This window comes from Manacus candei, unplaced genomic scaffold (assembly GCF_025592945.1).
Source record: "Manacus candei isolate 608988 ecotype Guabito, Panama unplaced genomic scaffold, ASM2559294v1 h1tg000049l, whole genome shotgun sequence".
In the NCBI taxonomy this organism is placed as follows: domain Eukaryota; kingdom Metazoa; phylum Chordata; class Aves; order Passeriformes; family Pipridae; genus Manacus; species Manacus candei.
This window is the reverse complement of record NW_026138097.1, coordinates 28,044,669-28,065,043: the sequence shown is the minus strand read 5'-3', so window position 1 is coordinate 28,065,043 and position 20,375 is coordinate 28,044,669. Positions and strand designations below refer to the sequence as shown.

General features: G+C 61.6%; 1 protein-coding gene across 10 annotated transcripts in view; it reads left to right on the top strand.

Moving 5' to 3' along the window:
* LOC127476423 (uncharacterized) overlaps nucleotides 1-16,825 on the top strand; it is a 54,006-nt gene extending 37,181 nt beyond the window's left edge. For 7 of the 10 annotated variants that reach the window (XM_051799350.1, XM_051799341.1, XM_051799348.1 and 4 more), the window contains exon 2: nucleotides 15,206-16,825. In XM_051799350.1, the coding sequence (XP_051655310.1) occupies nucleotides 15,778-16,455 (678 nt within the window). In that variant the 5' untranslated portion in view covers nucleotides 15,206-15,777 and the 3' untranslated portion in view covers nucleotides 16,456-16,825. Of the gene's footprint in view, nucleotides 1-3,195; nucleotides 3,250-7,171; nucleotides 7,226-11,248; nucleotides 11,303-15,205 lie in introns of those variants that run through there. The other 3 variants (XM_051799345.1, XM_051799344.1, XM_051799342.1) reach the window with 3 other exon arrangements.
* Nucleotides 16,826-20,375: the final 3,550 nt, after the last annotated feature.

Here is a 20,375-nt window from a genome sequence, read left to right as displayed (position 1 = left end):
CTGCCCAGGCTGTTGGCCGAGGTTGGCTGATCCTGCGAGAAAGGGCAAATGCTGGAGGTCACATGCCAGTCGGGGGGTGTCGGGCGCTCAGAGGACTGAGGAGGAGGAGGGCAAGGGGCAGGGGAGCAAGGGCTGTGACTGTCCCCGCCGTGCGTCCGGGGGCTTTCGGGCTCAGGGTCTGTCCTCACCTGTGGGGCAGGAGGTTCCGGGAGAGACCAATGGCTGCAGGAGCTGGGCTATGGCTGAGCTCCAGCTCACACAACGCTGCCACAGAGCTGACAGGGCCATGCTCAGTCAGCTTCGGCGGCCGCTCCGGTCTGTTGACTGGACCCGGGTCTGGACGCTCCTCTTGGCGCGTCTCCAGGGACGGAATGTTGGGGTTCCCATTGTCATGTCATAGAGGCAGCAACAGTGTCATAGAGGCAGCAACAATGTCATAGAGGCAGCAACAATGTCATAGAGGCAGCTTCCCTTGTTCTGCCCCACCCCCAACAGCTTTGCCAGCTCTTCATGGGGAGACAAAGGGTTAACCAAAGAGTTAGGATCACAGAATATCCTGAGCTGGAAGGGACCCACAAGAATCATCCAGTCCAACTCCCGGCCTTGCACAGGACAGCCCAGCAACCCCACCACGTGCCTGAGAGCGTTGTCCAAACGCTCCTTGAGCTCTGGCAGCCTTGGGGCCAAGACCACTGCCCTGGGGAGCCTGTTCCAGTGGCCGATCACCCTCTGGGGGAAGAAGCTTTTCCTAATATCCAATCTAACCCTCCCCCGACACAGCTCCAGCCGTTCCCTGGGGTCCTGTCCCTGGTCACACGCAGCAGAAATCGCTGCTGCCCCTTGGCAGGAAGTTGCAGCCCCCCATGAGATCTCAGCTCAGCCTCCTCCAGGCTGAACAAAGCCAGCGACAACAGACCTCAAGCGCAAGGTCCTGCACCCGGGTCAGCCCTTGGCTGCTGCCACCTGGCACAGCATCAACTTGCAAATTTTGCAACACAACAGGGAGGACCAAGAAGGCTTGGATAGGAGAGACTATTTACGAGGGACTGCAGTGACAGAACAAGGTGGAACGGCTTCACACTGGCCTCACTGAGGTTTGTTCAGTGAACTCTCCCTTTCATTGGAATAAAAGTTTATCCTTCTTAGTTAGCTCCTCTGTCTCCTGGTATTTATGTGTTTCCCAATACCTGGAATTTCAGAAGACCACAGTCCCATGGTCTCGACAGCCAAGGATGTCCCTTACCCTCCCCTCTCCAACAAGGCCTTTCCTGTGTGTTAGTATGAGGTGGAGCAGCACAGCATTGCTTGTGAGAGGCATCACCCTCTTGGGTCGGGAAGCTGTCGCCACTGCTTTCTAGGAACCTCCGGGACTGTTTGTGCTTGGTTGTGTTGCTTTTCCAGCTGCTCTCAGGGTAGTTGAATGCCCCACGAGAGCCAGGGACTGTGACTGGGAGGCAGCTTCAAGCTGCCCGTGGAGCTCTCATCCCCATCCTGCTGCTGCTCAGGAGGCCCGCGGTGTCCCCGCAGTGCCCTCAGCAGTGTCCCCATCCCCGACCTGCCTTTTGATCCTGACCCATCAACTGCCGAGTGGCTCGCCATCCACCCCTCGACAGAGCTCCATACATTCCAAGTGCTGCCTCCCAGAGATCTACGGATGTCGTCTCCCTGGACTTCTGTGAGGCCCTGCATTATGGTTCCCAGCACATTCTTCCTTCTCCCTTACTGCCCCTGCCCAATGCAGCCCCGGGGCAGCCTGGGCGACCTCTGTCTGGGGCTGAAGTGGGATGACTGGGGACATGGTGAGGTCACTGGGAGCAGCGGGAGTAGTCTTCTAAAGCCCCAGAGTGGGAGGACGGTGCCCAGGCTGTGCTGAGGGTTGTTTTCGGTGTGGGGCCGTGTGCATGAGTCCTGCACAGACCCCTCTGTCCTGGCTCCCACGCCAAAGGGCTGCTTCCCCAGGGGAAGGGGACCTTCCATGAATGCCTGCACCTCCGGCGCAGACTCAGGCCTGGAGTGCCCTTTGGGTGCCCTTGGAGCCCTTTGGGCCTTGGCGGATCTGCTTGGGACCATTTCCCGCTGCCGCCCTGCACTCCCTCCCCATTCCATGCAGACACAGACAGGTTATGGAATAAAATCTTTTAATTGATAACCAGAAGAAAATGGTCATCAATATCTACATCTACATCAACACCCTCCCTCCCTCAGATTGGGATAGATCCCCAAACGATCTATCCCTCCCCCTGGGACAGATCCCCAAACGATCTGTCCCTCCCCCTGGGACAGATCCCCAAACGATCTGTCCCTCCCCCTGGGACAGATCCCCAAACGATCTGTCCCTCCCCCTGGGACAGATCCCCAAACGATCTGTCCCTCCCCCTGGGACAGATCCCCAAACGATCTGTCCCTCCCCCTGGGACAGATCCCCAAACGATCTGTCCCTCAACAACTTTCTGCCCCAGCCCGGGCTGCGGGAGCCTTGCACTTGCTCCCAGTGCTTGGCTCAGAGCCCCTCTTCCTCTTCGTGCCCCGTCTTTTCAGAGCGATGTTGCTTGGTGACACGCTGCTCTGAGGCGGTGGCAGACCCGTGCCCGCACCCTGCTGAGGGTCCTGAGACTTGGTGCCGCCCACGTTGCAGTGTCCCGTGCTCAGGACGGCTCTGGAAGGCTTGGGGACACTGCGGTCAGTGGGCGGCATCTTCTTGGGTGGGCAGAGCGAGGCGTTCTTGGGCTGGGGGCTGGTGCCACTGGTGCCAGCATGGTCCGTGGGCATGGGGACGCTGCTGTGACCATCCCGGCTGGTGCCCACGGCTCCCTGGGAGCAATCCAAGTGGCTCCGAGTCCCTTCCAGCAGGACCTTGCCACGCAGCACAGTCTCGCTGGCTGGACTCACCCCAGGGGCCCCGATGGCTTGGCCGTGGAGTGGGCCAGGGTGGCTGGCAGTGCCGTGACTGGGCAGGGAGATGTCACCCCTCGGGAAGGTGTCCTCATCCATGGGGACATCGCTGCTCAGCGAGATGTCACAGCTCGTAACGTGATCACTGCCTGGGGAGGAGCCACCATCCATGGGGTCGTCAGTGGCCAGCGAGAGGTCACGGCCTGACGGGCTGTCCTCGTCCATGGAGACGTCGCTGGCCAAGGAGAGGTCACGGCCTGACGGGCTGTCCTCGTCCATGGAGACGTCGCTGGCCAAGGAGAGGTCACGGCCTGACGGGCTGTCCTCATCCATGCTGACGTCGCTGGCCAGCGAGAGGTCACGGCCTGACGGGCTGTCCTCGTCCATGGTGACATCACTGCCCAGACTGATGTCAAGACCTGGGGTGGTGTCCAAATCCATGGGGACGCTGGTGTCTGAAGGGCTGCCACTGCCCAGGGGCGTCCCTGAGGGGTTGGCTGAGCCGTGCTGCGTGTCCCGCACTGGTGGGACTGGGGCCAGGGGCTTCCTGCAGCCCCGGGCCCCCCCCAGGGCATTGCCTGATGGACGAGCAATGCCATGGCTGCTTGCCAAGGGGGCTGGTGGAGGCAGCTGAGTCCGTGTCCCTGCCGAGCAGAAGATACGGGTGGGGGTTGGAGCAGTCACTGCCCGGAGCCATTGGCACACGTGCACAGGGGAGAAGGCAGACCGGGGGCGAGGCTCGGGGCTGGGAGAGTCTCCTGGGGCACCCGCTGAGCCAGCCCAGAACACAGACTGAGTGGGAGCTCGAGTGAGGGACCATCCCTGCGGGGTGAGCTGCTGTGCCACAGCCCTGGGGTTGCACAGGGGACGGCAAAATGGCAGCGACGGCCCCAAGATCCTCTAAACGATCTTGCCTCAACAGAGGTGGCCCAGGCAATGCCAGGGCTGCTGGCCGTGCCGTGCTGAGCCAAGGTGCCCCAGTTGGCAGGGGGACAGGGGTGCTGTGGCTGCTGGAGGTGCCGGCAGGGCTGGAGGAGCCAGGGCAGGCCTGGAGGCTGGAGGGGCTGGGGGGCAGGGAATGCCGAGGGGCCAAGGCAGATGGGACTGCCATACCTGCTGCTGGGGCAGAGGGAGCTGGCAAGGGCTGCTGCTTCTGCCCAGGCTGTTGGCCGAGGTTGGCTGATCCTGCGAGAAAGGGCAAATGCTGGAGGTCACATGCCAGTCGGGGGGTGTCGGGCGCTCAGAGGACTGAGGAGGAGGAGGGCAAGGGGCAGGGGAGCAAGGGCTGTGACTGTCCCCGCCGTGCGTCCGGGGGCTTTCGGGCTCAGGGTCTGTCCTCACCTGTGGGGCAGGAGGTTCCGGGAGAGACCAATGGCTGCAGGAGCTGGGCTATGGCTGAGCTCCAGCTCACACAACGCTGCCACAGAGCTGACAGGGCCATGCTCAGTCAGCTTCGGCGGCCGCTCCGGTCTGTTGACTGGACCCGGGTCTGGACGCTCCTCTTGGCGCGTCTCCAGGGACGGAATGTTGGGGTTCCCATTGTCATGTCATAGAGGCAGCAACAGTGTCATAGAGGCAGCAACAATGTCATAGAGGCAGCAACAATGTCATAGAGGCAGCTTCCCTTGTTCTGCCCCACCCCCAACAGCTTTGCCAGCTCTTCATGGGGAGACAAAGGGTTAACCAAAGAGTTAGGATCACAGAATATCCTGAGCTGGAAGGGACCCACAAGAATCATCCAGTCCAACTCCCGGCCTTGCACAGGACAGCCCAGCAACCCCACCACGTGCCTGAGAGCGTTGTCCAAACGCTCCTTGAGCTCTGGCAGCCTTGGGGCCAAGACCACTGCCCTGGGGAGCCTGTTCCAGTGGCCGATCACCCTCTGGGGGAAGAAGCTTTTCCTAATATCCAATCTAACCCTCCCCCGACACAGCTCCAGCCGTTCCCTGGGGTCCTGTCCCTGGTCACACGCAGCAGAAATCGCTGCTGCCCCTTGGCAGGAAGTTGCAGCCCCCCATGAGATCTCAGCTCAGCCTCCTCCAGGCTGAACAAAGCCAGCGACAACAGACCTCAAGCGCAAGGTCCTGCACCCGGGTCAGCCCTTGGCTGCTGCCACCTGGCACAGCATCAACTTGCAAATTTTGCAACACAACAGGGAGGACCAAGAAGGCTTGGATAGGAGAGACTATTTACGAGGGACTGCAGTGACAGAACAAGGTGGAACGGCTTCACACTGGCCTCACTGAGGTTTGTTCAGTGAACTCTCCCTTTCATTGGAATAAAAGTTTATCCTTCTTAGTTAGCTCCTCTGTCTCCTGGTATTTATGTGTTTCCCAATACCTGGAATTTCAGAAGACCACAGTCCCATGGTCTCGACAGCCAAGGATGTCCCTTACCCTCCCCTCTCCAACAAGGCCTTTCCTGTGTGTTAGTATGAGGTGGAGCAGCACAGCATTGCTTGTGAGAGGCATCACCCTCTTGGGTCGGGAAGCTGTCGCCACTGCTTTCTAGGAACCTCCGGGACTGTTTGTGCTTGGTTGTGTTGCTTTTCCAGCTGCTCTCAGGGTAGTTGAATGCCCCACGAGAGCCAGGGACTGTGACTGGGAGGCAGCTTCAAGCTGCCCGTGGAGCTCTCATCCCCATCCTGCTGCTGCTCAGGAGGCCCGCGGTGTCCCCGCAGTGCCCTCAGCAGTGTCCCCATCCCCGACCTGCCTTTTGATCCTGACCCATCAACTGCCGAGTGGCTCGCCATCCACCCCTCGACAGAGCTCCATACATTCCAAGTGCTGCCTCCCAGAGATCTACGGATGTCGTCTCCCTGGACTTCTGTGAGGCCCTGCATTATGGTTCCCAGCACATTCTTCCTTCTCCCTTACCGCCCCTGCCCAATGCAGCCCCGGGGCAGCCTGGGCGACCTCTGTCTGGGGCTGAAGTGGGATGACTGGGGACATGGTGAGGTCACTGGGAGCAGCGGGAGTAGTCTTCTAAAGCCCCAGAGTGGGAGGACGGTGCCCAGGCTGTGCTGAGGGTTGTTTTCGGTGTGGGGCCGTGTGCATGAGTCCTGCACGGACCCCTCTGTCCTGGCTCCCACGCCAAAGGGCTGCTTCCCCAGGGGAAGGGGACCTTCCATGAATGCCTGCACCTCCGGCGCAGACTCAGGCCTGGAGTGCCCTTTGGGTGCCCTTGGAGCCCTTTGGGCCTTGGCGGATCTGCTTGGGACCATTTCCCGCTGCCGCCCTGCACTCCCTCCCCATTCCATGCAGACACAGACAGGTTATGGAATAAAATCTTTTAATTGATAACCAGAAGAAAATGGTCATCAATATCTACATCTACATCAACACCCTCCCTCCCTCAGATTGGGATAGATCCCCAAACGATCTATCCCTCCCCCTGGGACAGATCCCCAAACGATCTGTCCCTCCCCCGGGACAGATCCCCAAACGATCTGTCCCTCCCCCTGGGACAGATCCCCAAACGATCTGTCCCTCCCCCTGGGACAGATCCCCAAACGATCTGTCCCTCAACAACTTTCTGCCCCAGCCTGGGCTGCGGGAGCCTTGCACTTGCTCCCAGTGCTTGGCTCAGAGCCCCTCTTCCTCTTCGTGCCCCGTCTTTTCAGAGCGATGTTGCTTGGTGACACGCTGCTCTGAGGCGGTGGCAGACCCGTGCCCGCACCCTGCTGAGGGTCCTGAGACTTGGTGCCGCCCACGTTGCAGTGTCCCGTGCTCAGGACGGCTCTGGAAGGCTTGGGGACACTGCGGTCAGTGGGCGGCATCTTCTTGGGTGGGCAGAGCGAGGCGTTCTTGGGCTGGGGGCTGGTGCCACTGGTGCCAGCATGGTCCGTGGGCATGGGGACGCTGCTGTGACCATCCCGGCTGGTGCCCACGGCTCCCTGGGAGCAATCCAAGTGGCTCCGAGTCCCTTCCAGCAGGACCTTGCCACGCAGCACAGTCTCGCTGGCTGGAGTCACCCCAGGGGCCCCGATGGCTTGGCCGTGGAGTGGGCCTGGGTGGCTGGCAGTGCCGTGACTGGGCAGGGAGATGTCACCCCTCGGGAAGGTGTCCTCATCCATGGGGACATCGCTGCTCAGCGAGATGTCACAGCTCGTAACGTGATCACTGCCTGGGGAGGAGCCACCATCCATGGGGTCGTCAGTGGCCAGCGAGAGGTCACGGCCTGACGGGCTGTCCTCGTCCATGGAGACGTCGCTGGCCAAGGAGAGGTCACGGCCTGACGGGCTGTCCTCGTCCATGGAGACGTCGCTGGCCAAGGAGAGGTCACGGCCTGACGGGCTGTCCTCATCCATGCTGACGTCGCTGGCCAGCGAGAGGTCACGGCCTGACGGGCTGTCCTCGTCCATGGTGACATCACTGCCCAGACTGATGTCAAGACCTGGGGTGGTGTCCAAATCCATGGGGACGCTGGTGTCTGAAGGGCTGCCACTGCCCAGGGGCGTCCCTGAGGGGTTGGCTGAGCCGTGCTGCGTGTCCCGCACTGGTGGGACTGGGGCCAGGGGCTTCCTGCAGCCCCGGGCCCCCCCCAGGGCATTGCCTGATGGACGAGCAATGCCATGGCTGCTTGCCAAGGGGGCTGGTGGAGGCAGCTGAGTCCGTGTCCCTGCCGAGCAGAAGATACGGGTGGGGGTTGGAGCAGTCACTGCCCGGAGCCATTGGCACACGTGCACAGGGGAGAAGGCAGACTGGGGGCGAGGCTCGGGGCTGGGAGAGTCTCCTGGGGCACCCGCTGAGCCAGCCCAGAACACAGACTGAGTGGGAGCTCGAGTGAGGGACCATCCCTGCGGGGTGAGCTGCTGTGCCACAGCCCTGGGGTTGCACAGGGGACGGCAAAATGGCAGCGACGGCCCCAAGATCCTCTAAACGATCTTGCCTCAACAGAGGTGGCCCAGGCAATGCCAGGGCTGCTGGCCGTGCCGTGCTGAGCCAAGGTGCCCCAGCTGGCAGGGGGACAGGGGTGCTGTGGCTGCTGGAGGTGCCGGCAGGGCTGGAGGAGCCAGGGCAGGCCTGGAGGCTGGAGGGGCTGGGGGGCAGGGAATGCCGAGGGGCCAAGGCAGATGGGACTGCCATACCTGCTGCTGGGGCAGAGGGAGCTGGCAAGGGCTGCTGCTTCTGCCCAGGCTGTTGGCCGAGGTTGGCTGATCCTGCGAGAAAGGGCAAATGCTGGAGGTCACATGCCAGTCGGGGGGTGTCGGGCGCTCAGAGGACTGAGGAGGAGGAGGGCAAGGGGCAGGGGAGCAAGGGCTGTGACTGTCCCCGCCGTGCGTCCGGGGGCTTTCGGGCTCAGGGTCTGTCCTCACCTGTGGGGCAGGAGGTTCCGGGAGAGACCAATGGCTGCAGGAGCTGGGCTATGGCTGAGCTCCAGCTCACACAACGCTGCCACAGAGCTGACAGGGCCATGCTCAGTCAGCTTCGGCGGCCGCTCCGGTCTGTTGACTGGACCCGGGTCTGGACGCTCCTCTTGGCGCGTCTCCAGGGACGGAATGTTGGGGTTCCCATTGTCATGTCATAGAGGCAGCAACAGTGTCATAGAGGCAGCAACAATGTCATAGAGGCAGCAACAATGTCATAGAGGCAGCTTCCCTTGTTCTGCCCCACCCCCAACAGCTTTGCCAGCTCTTCATGGGGAGACAAAGGGTTAACCAAAGAGTTAGGATCACAGAATATCCTGAGCTGGAAGGGACCCACAAGAATCATCCAGTCCAACTCCTGGCCTTGCACAGGACAGCCCAGCAACCCCACCACGTGCCTGAGAGCGTTGTCCAAACGCTCCTTGAGCTCTGGCAGCCTTGGGGCCAAGACCACTGCCCTGGGGAGCCTGTTCCAGTGGCCGATCACCCTCTGGGGGAAGAAGCTTTTCCTAATATCCAATCTAACCCTCCCCCGACACAGCTCCAGCCGTTCCCTGGGGTCCTGTCCCTGGTCACACGCAGCAGAAATCGCTGCTGCCCCTTGGCAGGAAGTTGCAGCCCCCCATGAGATCTCAGCTCAGCCTCCTCCAGGCTGAACAAAGCCAGCGACAACAGACCTCAAGCGCAAGGTCCTGCACCCGGGTCAGCCCTTGGCTGCTGCCACCTGGCACAGCATCAACTTGCAAATTTTGCAACACAACAGGGAGGACCAAGAAGGCTTGGATAGGAGAGACTATTTACGAGGGACTGCAGTGACAGAACAAGGTGGAACGGCTTCACACTGGCCTCACTGAGGTTTGTTCAGTGAACTCTCCCTTTCATTGGAATAAAAGTTTATCCTTCTTAGTTAGCTCCTCTGTCTCCTGGTATTTATGTGTTTCCCAATACCTGGAATTTCAGAAGACCACAGTCCCATGGTCTCGACAGCCAAGGATGTCCCTTACCCTCCCCTCTCCAACAAGGCCTTTCCTGTGTGTTAGTATGAGGTGGAGCAGCACAGCATTGCTTGTGAGAGGCATCACCCTCTTGGGTCGGGAAGCTGTCGCCACTGCTTTCTAGGAACCTCCGGGACTGTTTGTGCTTGGTTGTGTTGCTTTTCCAGCTGCTCTCAGGGTAGTTGAATGCCCCACGAGAGCCAGGGACTGTGACTGGGAGGCAGCTTCAAGCTGCCCGTGGAGCTCTCATCCCCATCCTGCTGCTGCTCAGGAGGCCCGCGGTGTCCCCGCAGTGCCCTCAGCAGTGTCCCCATCCCCGACCTGCCTTTTGATCCTGACCCATCAACTGCCGAGTGGCTCGCCATCCACCCCTCGACAGAGCTCCATACATTCCAAGTGCTGCCTCCCAGAGATCTACGGATGTCGTCTCCCTGGACTTCTGTGAGGCCCTGCATTATGGTTCCCAGCACATTCTTCCTTCTCCCTTACCGCCCCTGCCCAATGCAGCCCCGGGGCAGCCTGGGCGACCTCTGTCTGGGGCTGAAGTGGGATGACTGGGGACATGGTGAGGTCACTGGGAGCAGCGGGAGTAGTCTTCTAAAGCCCCAGAGTGGGAGGACGGTGCCCAGGCTGTGCTGAGGGTTGTTTTCGGTGTGGGGCCGTGTGCATGAGTCCTGCACGGACCCCTCTGTCCTGGCTCCCACGCCAAAGGGCTGCTTCCCCAGGGGAAGGGGACCTTCCATGAATGCCTGCACCTCCGGCGCAGACTCAGGCCTGGAGTGCCCTTTGGGTGCCCTTGGAGCCCTTTGGGCCTTGGCGGATCTGCTTGGGACCATTTCCCGCTGCCGCCCTGCACTCCCTCCCCATTCCATGCAGACACAGACAGGTTATGGAATAAAATCTTTTAATTGATAACCAGAAGAAAATGGTCATCAATATCTACATCTACATCAACACCCTCCCTCCCTCAGATTGGGATAGATCCCCAAACGATCTATCCCTCCCCCTGGGACAGATCCCCAAACGATCTGTCCCTCCCCCGGGACAGATCCCCAAACGATCTGTCCCTCCCCCGGGACAGATCCCCAAACGATCTGTCCCTCCCCCTGGGACAGATCCCCAAACGATCTGTCCCTCCCCCTGGGACAGATCCCCAAACGATCTGTCCCTCCCCCTGGGACAGATCCCCAAACGATCTGTCCCTCCCCCTGGGACAGATCCCCAAACGATCTGTCCCTCAACAACTTTCTGCCCCAGCCTGGGCTGCGGGAGCCTTGCACTTGCTCCCAGTGCTTGGCTCAGAGCCCCTCTTCCTCTTCGTGCCCCGTCTTTTCAGAGCGATGTTGCTTGGTGACACGCTGCTCTGAGGCGGTGGCAGACCCGTGCCCGCACCCTGCTGAGGGTCCTGAGACTTGGTGCCGCCCACGTTGCAGTGTCCCGTGCTCAGGACGGCTCTGGAAGGCTTGGGGACACTGCGGTCAGTGGGCGGCATCTTCTTGGGTGGGCAGAGCGAGGCGTTCTTGGGCTGGGGGCTGGTGCCACTGGTGCCAGCATGGTCCGTGGGCATGGGGACGCTGCTGTGACCATCCCGGCTGGTGCCCACGGCTCCCTGGGAGCAATCCAAGTGGCTCCGAGTCCCTTCCAGCAGGACCTTGCCACGCAGCACAGTCTCGCTGGCTGGAGTCACCCCAGGGGCCCCGATGGCTTGGCCGTGGAGTGGGCCTGGGTGGCTGGCAGTGCCGTGACTGGGCAGGGAGATGTCACCCCTCGGGAAGGTGTCCTCATCCATGGGGACATCGCTGCTCAGCGAGATGTCACAGCTCGTAACGTGATCACTGCCTGGGGAGGAGCCACCATCCATGGGGTCGTCAGTGGCCAGCGAGAGGTCACGGCCTGACGGGCTGTCCTCGTCCATGGAGACGTCGCTGGCCAAGGAGAGGTCACGGCCTGACGGGCTGTCCTCGTCCATGGAGACGTCGCTGGCCAAGGAGAGGTCACGGCCTGACGGGCTGTCCTCATCCATGCTGACGTCGCTGGCCAGCGAGAGGTCACGGCCTGACGGGCTGTCCTCGTCCATGGTGACATCACTGCCCAGACTGATGTCAAGACCTGGGGTGGTGTCCAAATCCATGGGGACGCTGGTGTCTGAAGGGCTGCCACTGCCCAGGGGCGTCCCTGAGGGGTTGGCTGAGCCGTGCTGCGTGTCCCGCACTGGTGGGACTGGGGCCAGGGGCTTCCTGCAGCCCCGGGCCCCCCCCAGGGCATTGCCTGATGGACGAGCAATGCCATGGCTGCTTGCCAAGGGGGCTGGTGGAGGCAGCTGAGTCCGTGTCCCTGCCGAGCAGAAGATACGGGTGGGGGTTGGAGCAGTCACTGCCCGGAGCCATTGGCACACGTGCACAGGGGAGAAGGCAGACTGGGGGCGAGGCTCGGGGCTGGGAGAGTCTCCTGGGGCACCCGCTGAGCCAGCCCAGAACACAGACTGAGTGGGAGCTCGAGTGAGGGACCATCCCTGCGGGGTGAGCTGCTGTGCCACAGCCCTGGGGTTGCACAGGGGACGGCAAAATGGCAGCGACGGCCCCAAGATCCTCTAAACGATCTTGCCTCAACAGAGGTGGCCCAGGCAATGCCAGGGCTGCTGGCCGTGCCGTGCTGAGCCAAGGTGCCCCAGCTGGCAGGGGGACAGGGGTGCTGTGGCTGCTGGAGGTGCCGGCAGGGCTGGAGGAGCCAGGGCAGGCCTGGAGGCTGGAGGGGCTGGGGGGCAGGGAATGCCGAGGGGCCAAGGCAGATGGGACTGCCATACCTGCTGCTGGGGCAGAGGGAGCTGGCAAGGGCTGCTGCTTCTGCCCAGGCTGTTGGCCGAGGTTGGCTGATCCTGCGAGAAAGGGCAAATGCTGGAGGTCACATGCCAGTCGGGGGGTGTCGGGCGCTCAGAGGACTGAGGAGGAGGAGGGCAAGGGGCAGGGGAGCAAGGGCTGTGACTGTCCCCGCCGTGCGTCCGGGGGCTTTCGGGCTCAGGGTCTGTCCTCACCTGTGGGGCAGGAGGTTCCGGGAGAGACCAATGGCTGCAGGAGCTGGGCTATGGCTGAGCTCCAGCTCACACAACGCTGCCACAGAGCTGACAGGGCCATGCTCAGTCAGCTTCGGCGGCCGCTCCGGTCTGTTGACTGGACCCGGGTCTGGACGCTCCTCTTGGCGCGTCTCCAGGGACGGAATGTTGGGGTTCCCATTGTCATGTCATAGAGGCAGCAACAGTGTCATAGAGGCAGCAACAATGTCATAGAGGCAGCAACAATGTCATAGAGGCAGCTTCCCTTGTTCTGCCCCACCCCCAACAGCTTTGCCAGCTCTTCATGGGGAGACAAAGGGTTAACCAAAGAGTTAGGATCACAGAATATCCTGAGCTGGAAGGGACCCACAAGAATCATCCAGTCCAACTCCCGGCCTTGCACAGGACAGCCCAGCAACCCCACCACGTGCCTGAGAGCGTTGTCCAAACGCTCCTTGAGCTCTGGCAGCCTTGGGGCCAAGACCACTGCCCTGGGGAGCCTGTTCCAGTGGCCGATCACCCTCTGGGGGAAGAAGCTTTTCCTAATATCCAATCTAACCCTCCCCCGACACAGCTCCAGCCGTTCCCTGGGGTCCTGTCCCTGGTCACACGCAGCAGAAATCGCTGCTGCCCCTTGGCAGGAAGTTGCAGCCCCCCATGAGATCTCAGCTCAGCCTCCTCCAGGCTGAACAAAGCCAGCGACAACAGACCTCAAGCGCAAGGTCCTGCACCCGGGTCAGCCCTTGGCTGCTGCCACCTGGCACAGCATCAACTTGCAAATTTTGCAACACAACAGGGAGGACCAAGAAGGCTTGGATAGGAGAGACTATTTACGAGGGACTGCAGTGACAGAACAAGGTGGAACGGCTTCACACTGGCCTCACTGAGGTTTGTTCAGTGAACTCTCCCTTTCATTGGAATAAAAGTTTATCCTTCTTAGTTAGCTCCTCTGTCTCCTGGTATTTATGTGTTTCCCAATACCTGGAATTTCAGAAGACCACAGTCCCATGGTCTCGACAGCCAAGGATGTCCCTTACCCTCCCCTCTCCAACAAGGCCTTTCCTGTGTGTTAGTATGAGGTGGAGCAGCACAGCATTGCTTGTGAGAGGCATCACCCTCTTGGGTCGGGAAGCTGTCGCCACTGCTTTCTAGGAACCTCCGGGACTGTTTGTGCTTGGTTGTGTTGCTTTTCCAGCTGCTCTCAGGGTAGTTGAATGCCCCACGAGAGCCAGGGACTGTGACTGGGAGGCAGCTTCAAGCTGCCCGTGGAGCTCTCATCCCCATCCTGCTGCTGCTCAGGAGGCCCGCGGTGTCCCCGCAGTGCCCTCAGCAGTGTCCCCATCCCCGACCTGCCTTTTGATCCTGACCCATCAACTGCCGAGTGGCTCGCCATCCACCCCTCGACAGAGCTCCATACATTCCAAGTGCTGCCTCCCAGAGATCTACGGATGTCGTCTCCCTGGACTTCTGTGAGGCCCTGCATTATGGTTCCCAGCACATTCTTCCTTCTCCCTTACCGCCCCTGCCCAATGCAGCCCCGGGGCAGCCTGGGCGACCTCTGTCTGGGGCTGAAGTGGGATGACTGGGGACATGGTGAGGTCACTGGGAGCAGCGGGAGTAGTCTTCTAAAGCCCCAGAGTGGGAGGACGGTACCCAGGCTGTGCTGAGGGTTGTTTTCGGTGTGGGGCCGTGTGCATGAGTCCTGGCTCCCACGCCAAAGGGCTGCTTCCCCAGGGGAAGGGGACCTTCCATGAATGCCTGCACCTCCGGCGCAGACTCAGGCCTGGAGTGCCCTTTGGGTGCCCTTGGAGCCCTTTGGGCCTTGGCGGATCTGCTTGGGACCATTTCCCGCTGCCGCCCTGCACTCCCTCCCCATTCCATGCAGACACAGACAGGTTATGGAATAAAATCTTTTAATTGATAACCAGAAGAAAATGGTCATCAATATCTACATCTACATCAACACCCTCCCTCCCTCAGATTGGGATAGATCCCCAAACGATCTATCCCTCCCCCTGGGACAGATCCCCAAACGATCTGTCCCTCCCCCGGGACAGATCCCCAAACGATCTGTCCCTCCCCCTGGGACAGATCCCCAAACGATCTGTCCCTCCCCCTGGGACAGATCCCCAAACGATCTGTCCCTCAACAACTTTCTGCCCCAGCCCGGGCTGCGGGAGCCTTGCACTTGCTCCCAGTGCTTGGCTCAGAGCCCCTCTTCCTCTTCGTGCCCCGTCTTTTCAGAGCGATGTTGCTTGGTGACACGCTGCTCTGAGGCGGTGGCAGACCCGTGCCCGCACCCTGCTGAGGGTCCTGAGACTTGGTGCCGCCCACGTTGCAGTGTCCCGTGCTCAGGACGGCTCTGGAAGGCTTGGGGACACTGTGGTCAGTGGGCGGCATCTTCTTGGGTGGGCAGAGCGAGGCGTTCTTGGGCTGGGGGCTGGTGCCACTGGTGCCAGCATGGTCCGTGGGCATGGGGACGCTGCTGTGACCATCCCGGCTGGTGCCCACGGCTCCCTGGGAGCAATCCAAGTGGCTCCGAGTCCCTTCCAGCAGGACCTTGCCACGCAGCACAGTCTCGCTGGCTGGAGTCACCCCAGGGGCCCCGATGGCTTGGCCGTGGAGTGGGCCTGGGTGGCTGGCAGTGCCGTGACTGGGCAGGGAGATGTCACCCCTCGGGAAGGTGTCCTCATCCATGGGGACATCGCTGCTCAGCGAGATGTCACAGCTCGTAACGTGATCACTGCCTGGGGAGGAGCCACCATCCATGGGGTCGTCAGTGGCCAGCGAGAGGTCACGGCCTGACGGGCTGTCCTCGTCCATGGAGACGTCGCTGGCCAAGGAGAGGTCACGGCCTGACGGGCTGTCCTCGTCCATGGAGACGTCGCTGGCCAAGGAGAGGTCACAGCCTGACGGGCTGTCCTCATCCATGCTGACGTCGCTGGCCAGCGAGAGGTCACGGCCTGACGGGCTGTCCTCGTCCATGGTGACATCACTGCCCAGACTGATGTCAAGACCTGGGGTGGTGTCCAAATCCATGGGGACGCTGGTGTCTGAAGGGCTGCCACTGCCCAGGGGCGTCCCTGAGGGGTTGGCTGAGCCGTGCTGCGTGTCCCGCACTGGTGGGACTGGGGCCAGGGGCTTCCTGCAGCCCCGGGCCCCCCCCAGGGCATTGCCTGATGGACGAGCAATGCCATGGCTGCTTGCCAAGGGGGCTGGTGGAGGCAGCTGAGTCCGTGTCCCTGCCGAGCAGAAGATACGGGTGGGGGTTGGAGCAGTCACTGCCCGGAGCCATTGGCACACGTGCACAGGGGAGAAGGCAGACCGGGGGCGAGGCTCGGGGCTGGGAGAGTCTCCTGGGGCACCCGCTGAGCCAGCCCAGAACACAGACTGAGTGGGAGCTCGAGTGAGGGACCATCCCTGCGGGGTGAGCTGCTGTGCCACAGCCCTGGGGTTGCACAGGGGACGGCAAAATGGCAGCGACGGCCCCAAGATCCTCTAAACGATCTTGCCTCAACAGAGGTGGCCCAGGCAATGCCAGGGCTGCTGGCCGTGCCGTGCTGAGCCAAGGTGCCCCAGCTGGCAGGGGGACAGGGGTGCTGTGGCTGCTGGAGGTGCCGGCAGGGCTGGAGGAGCCAGGGCAGGCCTGGAGGCTGGAGGGGCTGGGGGGCAGGGAATGCCGAGGGGCCAAGGCAGATGGGACTGCCATACCTGCTGCTGGGGCAGAGGGAGCTGGCAAGGGCTGCTGCTTCTGCCCAGGCTGTTGGCCGAGGTTGGCTGATCCTGCGAGAAAGGGCAAATGCTGGAGGTCACATGCCAGTCGGGGGGTGTCGGGCGCTCAGAGGACTGAGGAGGAGGAGGGCAAGGGGCAGGGGAGCAAGGGCTGTGACTGTCCCCGCCGTGCGTCCGGGGGCTTTCGGGCTCAGGGTCTGTCCTCACCTGTGGGGCAGGAGGTTCCGGGAGAGACCAATGGCTGCAGGAGCTGGGCTATGGCTGAGCTCCAGCTCACACAACGCTGCCACAGAGCTGACAGGGCCATGCTCAGTCAGCTTCGGCGGCCGCTCCGGTCTGTTGACTGGACCCGGGTCTGGACGCTCCTCTTGGCGCGTCTCCAGGGACGGAATGTTGGGGTTCCCATTGTCATGTCATAGAGGCAGCAACAGTGTCATAGAGGCAGCAACAATGTCATAGAGGCAGCAACAATGTCATAGAGGCAGCTTCCCTTGTTCTGCCCCACCCCCAACAGCTTTGCCAGCTCTTCATGGGGAGACAAAGGGTTAACCAAAGAGTTAGGATCACAGAATATCCTGAGCTGGAAGGGACCCACAAGAATCATCCAGTCCAACTCCCGGCCTTGCACAGGACAGCCCAGCAACCCCACCACGTGCCTGAGAGCGTTGTCCAAACGCTCCTTGAGCTCTGGCAGCCTTGGGGCCAAGACCACTGCCCTGGGGAGCCTGTTCCAGTGGCCGATCACCCTCTGGGGGAAGAAGCTTTTCCTAATATCCAATCTAACCCTCCCCCGACACAGCTCCAGCCGTTCCCTGGGGTCCTGTCCCTGGTCACACGCAGCAGAAATCGCTGCTGCCCTTTGGCAGGAAGTTGCAGCCCCCCATGAGATCTCAGCTCAGCCTCCTCCAGGCTGAACAAAGCCAGCGACAACAGACCTCAAGCGCAAGGTCCTGCACCCGGGTCAGCCCTTGGCTGCTGCCACCTGGCACAGCATCAACTTGCAAATTTTGCAACACAACAGGGAGGACCAAGAAGGCTTGGATAGGAGAGACTATTTACGAGGGACTGCAGTGACAGAACAAGGTGGAACGGCTTCACACTGGCCTCACTGAGGTTTGTTCAGTGAACTCTCCCTTTCATTGGAATAAAAGTTTATCCTTCTTAGTTAGCTCCTCTGTCTCCTGGTATTTATGTGTTTCCCAATACCTGGAATTTCAGAAGACCACAGTCCCATGGTCTCGACAGCCAAGGATGTCCCTTACCCTCCCCTCTCCAACAAGGCCTTTCCTGTGTGTTAGTATGAGGTGGAGCAGCACAGCATTGCTTGTGAGAGGCATCACCCTCTTGGGTCGGGAAGCTGTCGCCACTGCTTTCTAGGAACCTCCGGGACTGTTTGTGCTTGGTTGTGTTGCTTTTCCAGCTGCTCTCAGGGTAGTTGAATGCCCCACGAGAGCCAGGGACTGTGACTGGGAGGCAGCTTCAAGCTGCCCGTGGAGCTCTCATCCCCATCCTGCTGCTGCTCAGGAGGCCCGCGGTGTCCCCGCAGTGCCCTCAGCAGTGTCCCCATCCCCGACCTGCCTTTTGATCCTGACCCATCAACTGCCGAGTGGCTCGCCATCCACCCCTCGACAGAGCTCCATACATTCCAAGTGCTGCCTCCCAGAGATCTACGGATGTCGTCTCCCTGGACTTCTGTGAGGCCCTGCGTTATGGTTCCCAGCACATTCTTCCTTCTCCCTTACCGCCCCTGCCCAATGCAGCCCCGGGGCAGCCTGGGCGACCTCTGTCTGGGGCTGAAGTGGGATGACTGGGGACATGGTGAGGTCACTGGGAGCAGCGGGAGCAGTCTTCTAAAGCCCCAGAGTGGGAGGACGGTGCCCAGGCTGTGCTGAGGGTTGTTTTCGGTGTGGGGCCGTGTGCATGAGTCCTGGCTCCCACGCCAAAGGGCTGCTTCCCCAGGGGAAGGGGACCTTCCATGAATGCCTGCACCTCCGGCGCAGACTCAGGCCTGGAGTGCCCTTTGGGTGCCCTTGGAGCCCTTTGGGCCTTGGCGGATCTGCTTGGGACCATTTCCCGCTGCCGCCCTGCACTCCCTCCCCATTCCATGCAGACACAGACAGGTTATGGAATAAAATCTTTTAATTGATAACCAGAAGAAAATGGTCATCAATATCTACATCTACATCAACACCCTCCCTCCCTCAGATTGGGATAGATCCCCAAACGATCTATCCCTCCCCCCGGGACAGATCCCCAAACGATCTGTCCCTCCCCCGGGACAGATCCCCAAACGATCTGTCCCTCCCCCTGGGACAGATCCCCAAACGATCTGTCCCTCCCCCTGGGACAGATCCCCAAACGATCTGTCCCTCCCCCTGGGACAGATCCCCAAACGATCTGTCCCTCCCCCTGGGACAGATCCCCAAACGATCTGTCCCTCAACAACTTTCTGCCCCAGCCCGGGCTGCGGGAGCCTTGCACTTGCTCCCAGTGCTTGGCTCAGAGCCCCTCTTCCTCTTCGTGCCCCGTCTTTTCAGAGCGATGTTGCTTGGTGACACGCTGCTCTGAGGCGGTGGCAGACCCGTGCCCGCACCCTGTTGAGGGTGCGGAGGCTTGGTGCCGCCCGTGTTGCAGTGTCCCGTGCTCAGGACGGCTCTGGAAGGCTTGGGGACACTGCGGTCAGTGGGCGGCATCTTCTTGGGTGGGCAGAGCGAGGCGTTCTTGGGCTGGGGGCTGGTGCCACTGGTGCCAGCATGGTCCGTGGGCATGGGGACGCTGCTGTGACCATCCCGGCTGGTGCCCACGGCTCCCTGGGAGCAATCCAAGTGGCTCCGAGTCCCTTCCAGCAGGACCTTGCCACGCAGCACAGTCTCGCTGGCTGGAGTCACCCCAGGGGCCCCGATGGCTTGGCCGTGGAGTGGGCCTGGGTGGCTGGCAGTGCCGTGACTGGGCAGGGAGATGTCACCCCTCGGGAAGGTGTCCTCATCCATGGGGACATCGCTGCTCAGCGAGATGTCACAGCTCGTAACGTGATCACTGCCTGGGGAGGAGCCACCATCCATGGGGTCGTCAGTGGCCAGCGAGAGGTCACGGCCTGACGGGCTGTCCTCGTCCATGGAGACGTCGCTGGCCAAGGAGAGGTCACGGCCTGACGGGCTGTCCTCGTCCATGGAGACGTCGCTGGCCAAGGAGAGGTCACGGCCTGACGGGCTGTCCTCATCCATGCTGACGTCGCTGGCCAGCGAGAGGTCACGGCCTGACGGGCTGTCCTCGTCCATGGTGACATCACTGCCCAGACTGATGTCAAGACCTGGGGTGGTGTCCAAATCCATGGGGACGCTGGTGTCTGAAGGGCTGCCACTGCCCAGGGGCGTCCCTGAGGGGTTGGCTGAGCCGTGCTGCGTGTCCCGCACTGGTGGGACTGGGGCCAGGGGCTTCCTGCAGCCCCGGGCCCCCCCCCAGGGCATTGCCTGATGGACGAGCAATGCCATGGCTGCTTGCCAAGGGGGCTGGTGGAGGCAGCTGAGTCCGTGTCCCTGCCGAGCAGAAGATACGGGTGGGGGTTGGAGCAGTCACTGCCCGGAGCCATTGGCACACGTGCACAGGGGAGAAGGCAGACTGGGGGCGAGGCTCGGGGCTGGGAGAGTCTCCTGGGGCACCCGCTGAGCCAGCCCAGAACACAGACTGAGTGGGAGCTCGAGTGAGGGACCATCCCTGCGGGGTGAGCTGCTGTGCCACAGCCCTGGGGTTGCACAGGGGACGGCAAAATGGCAGCGACGGCCCCAAGATCCTCTAAACGATCTTGCCTCAACAGAGGTGGCCCAGGCAATGCCAGGGCTGCTGGCCGTGCCGTGCTGAGCCAAGGTGCCCCAGCTGGCAGGGGGACAGGGGTGCTGTGGCTGCTGGAGGTGCCGGCAGGGCTGGAGGAGCCAGGGCAGGCCTGGAGGCTGGAGGGGCTGGGGGGCAGGGAATGCCGAGGGGCCAAGGCAGATGGGACTGCCATACCTGCTGCTGGGGTAGAGGGAGCTGGCAAGGGCTGCTGCTTCTGCCCAGGCTGTTGGCCGAGGTTGGCTGATCCTGCGAGAAAGGGCAAATGCTGGAGGTCACATGCCAGTCGGGGGGTGTCGGGCGCTCAGAGGACTGAGGAGGAGGAGGGCAAGGGGCAGGGGAGCAAGGGCTGTGACTGTCCCCGCCGTGCGTCCGGGGGCTTTCGGGCTCAGGGTCTGTCCTCACCTGTGGGGCAGGAGGTTCCGGGAGAGACCAATGGCTGCAGGAGCTGGGCTATGGCTGAGCTCCAGCTCACACAACGCTGCCACAGAGCTGACAGGGCCATGCTCAG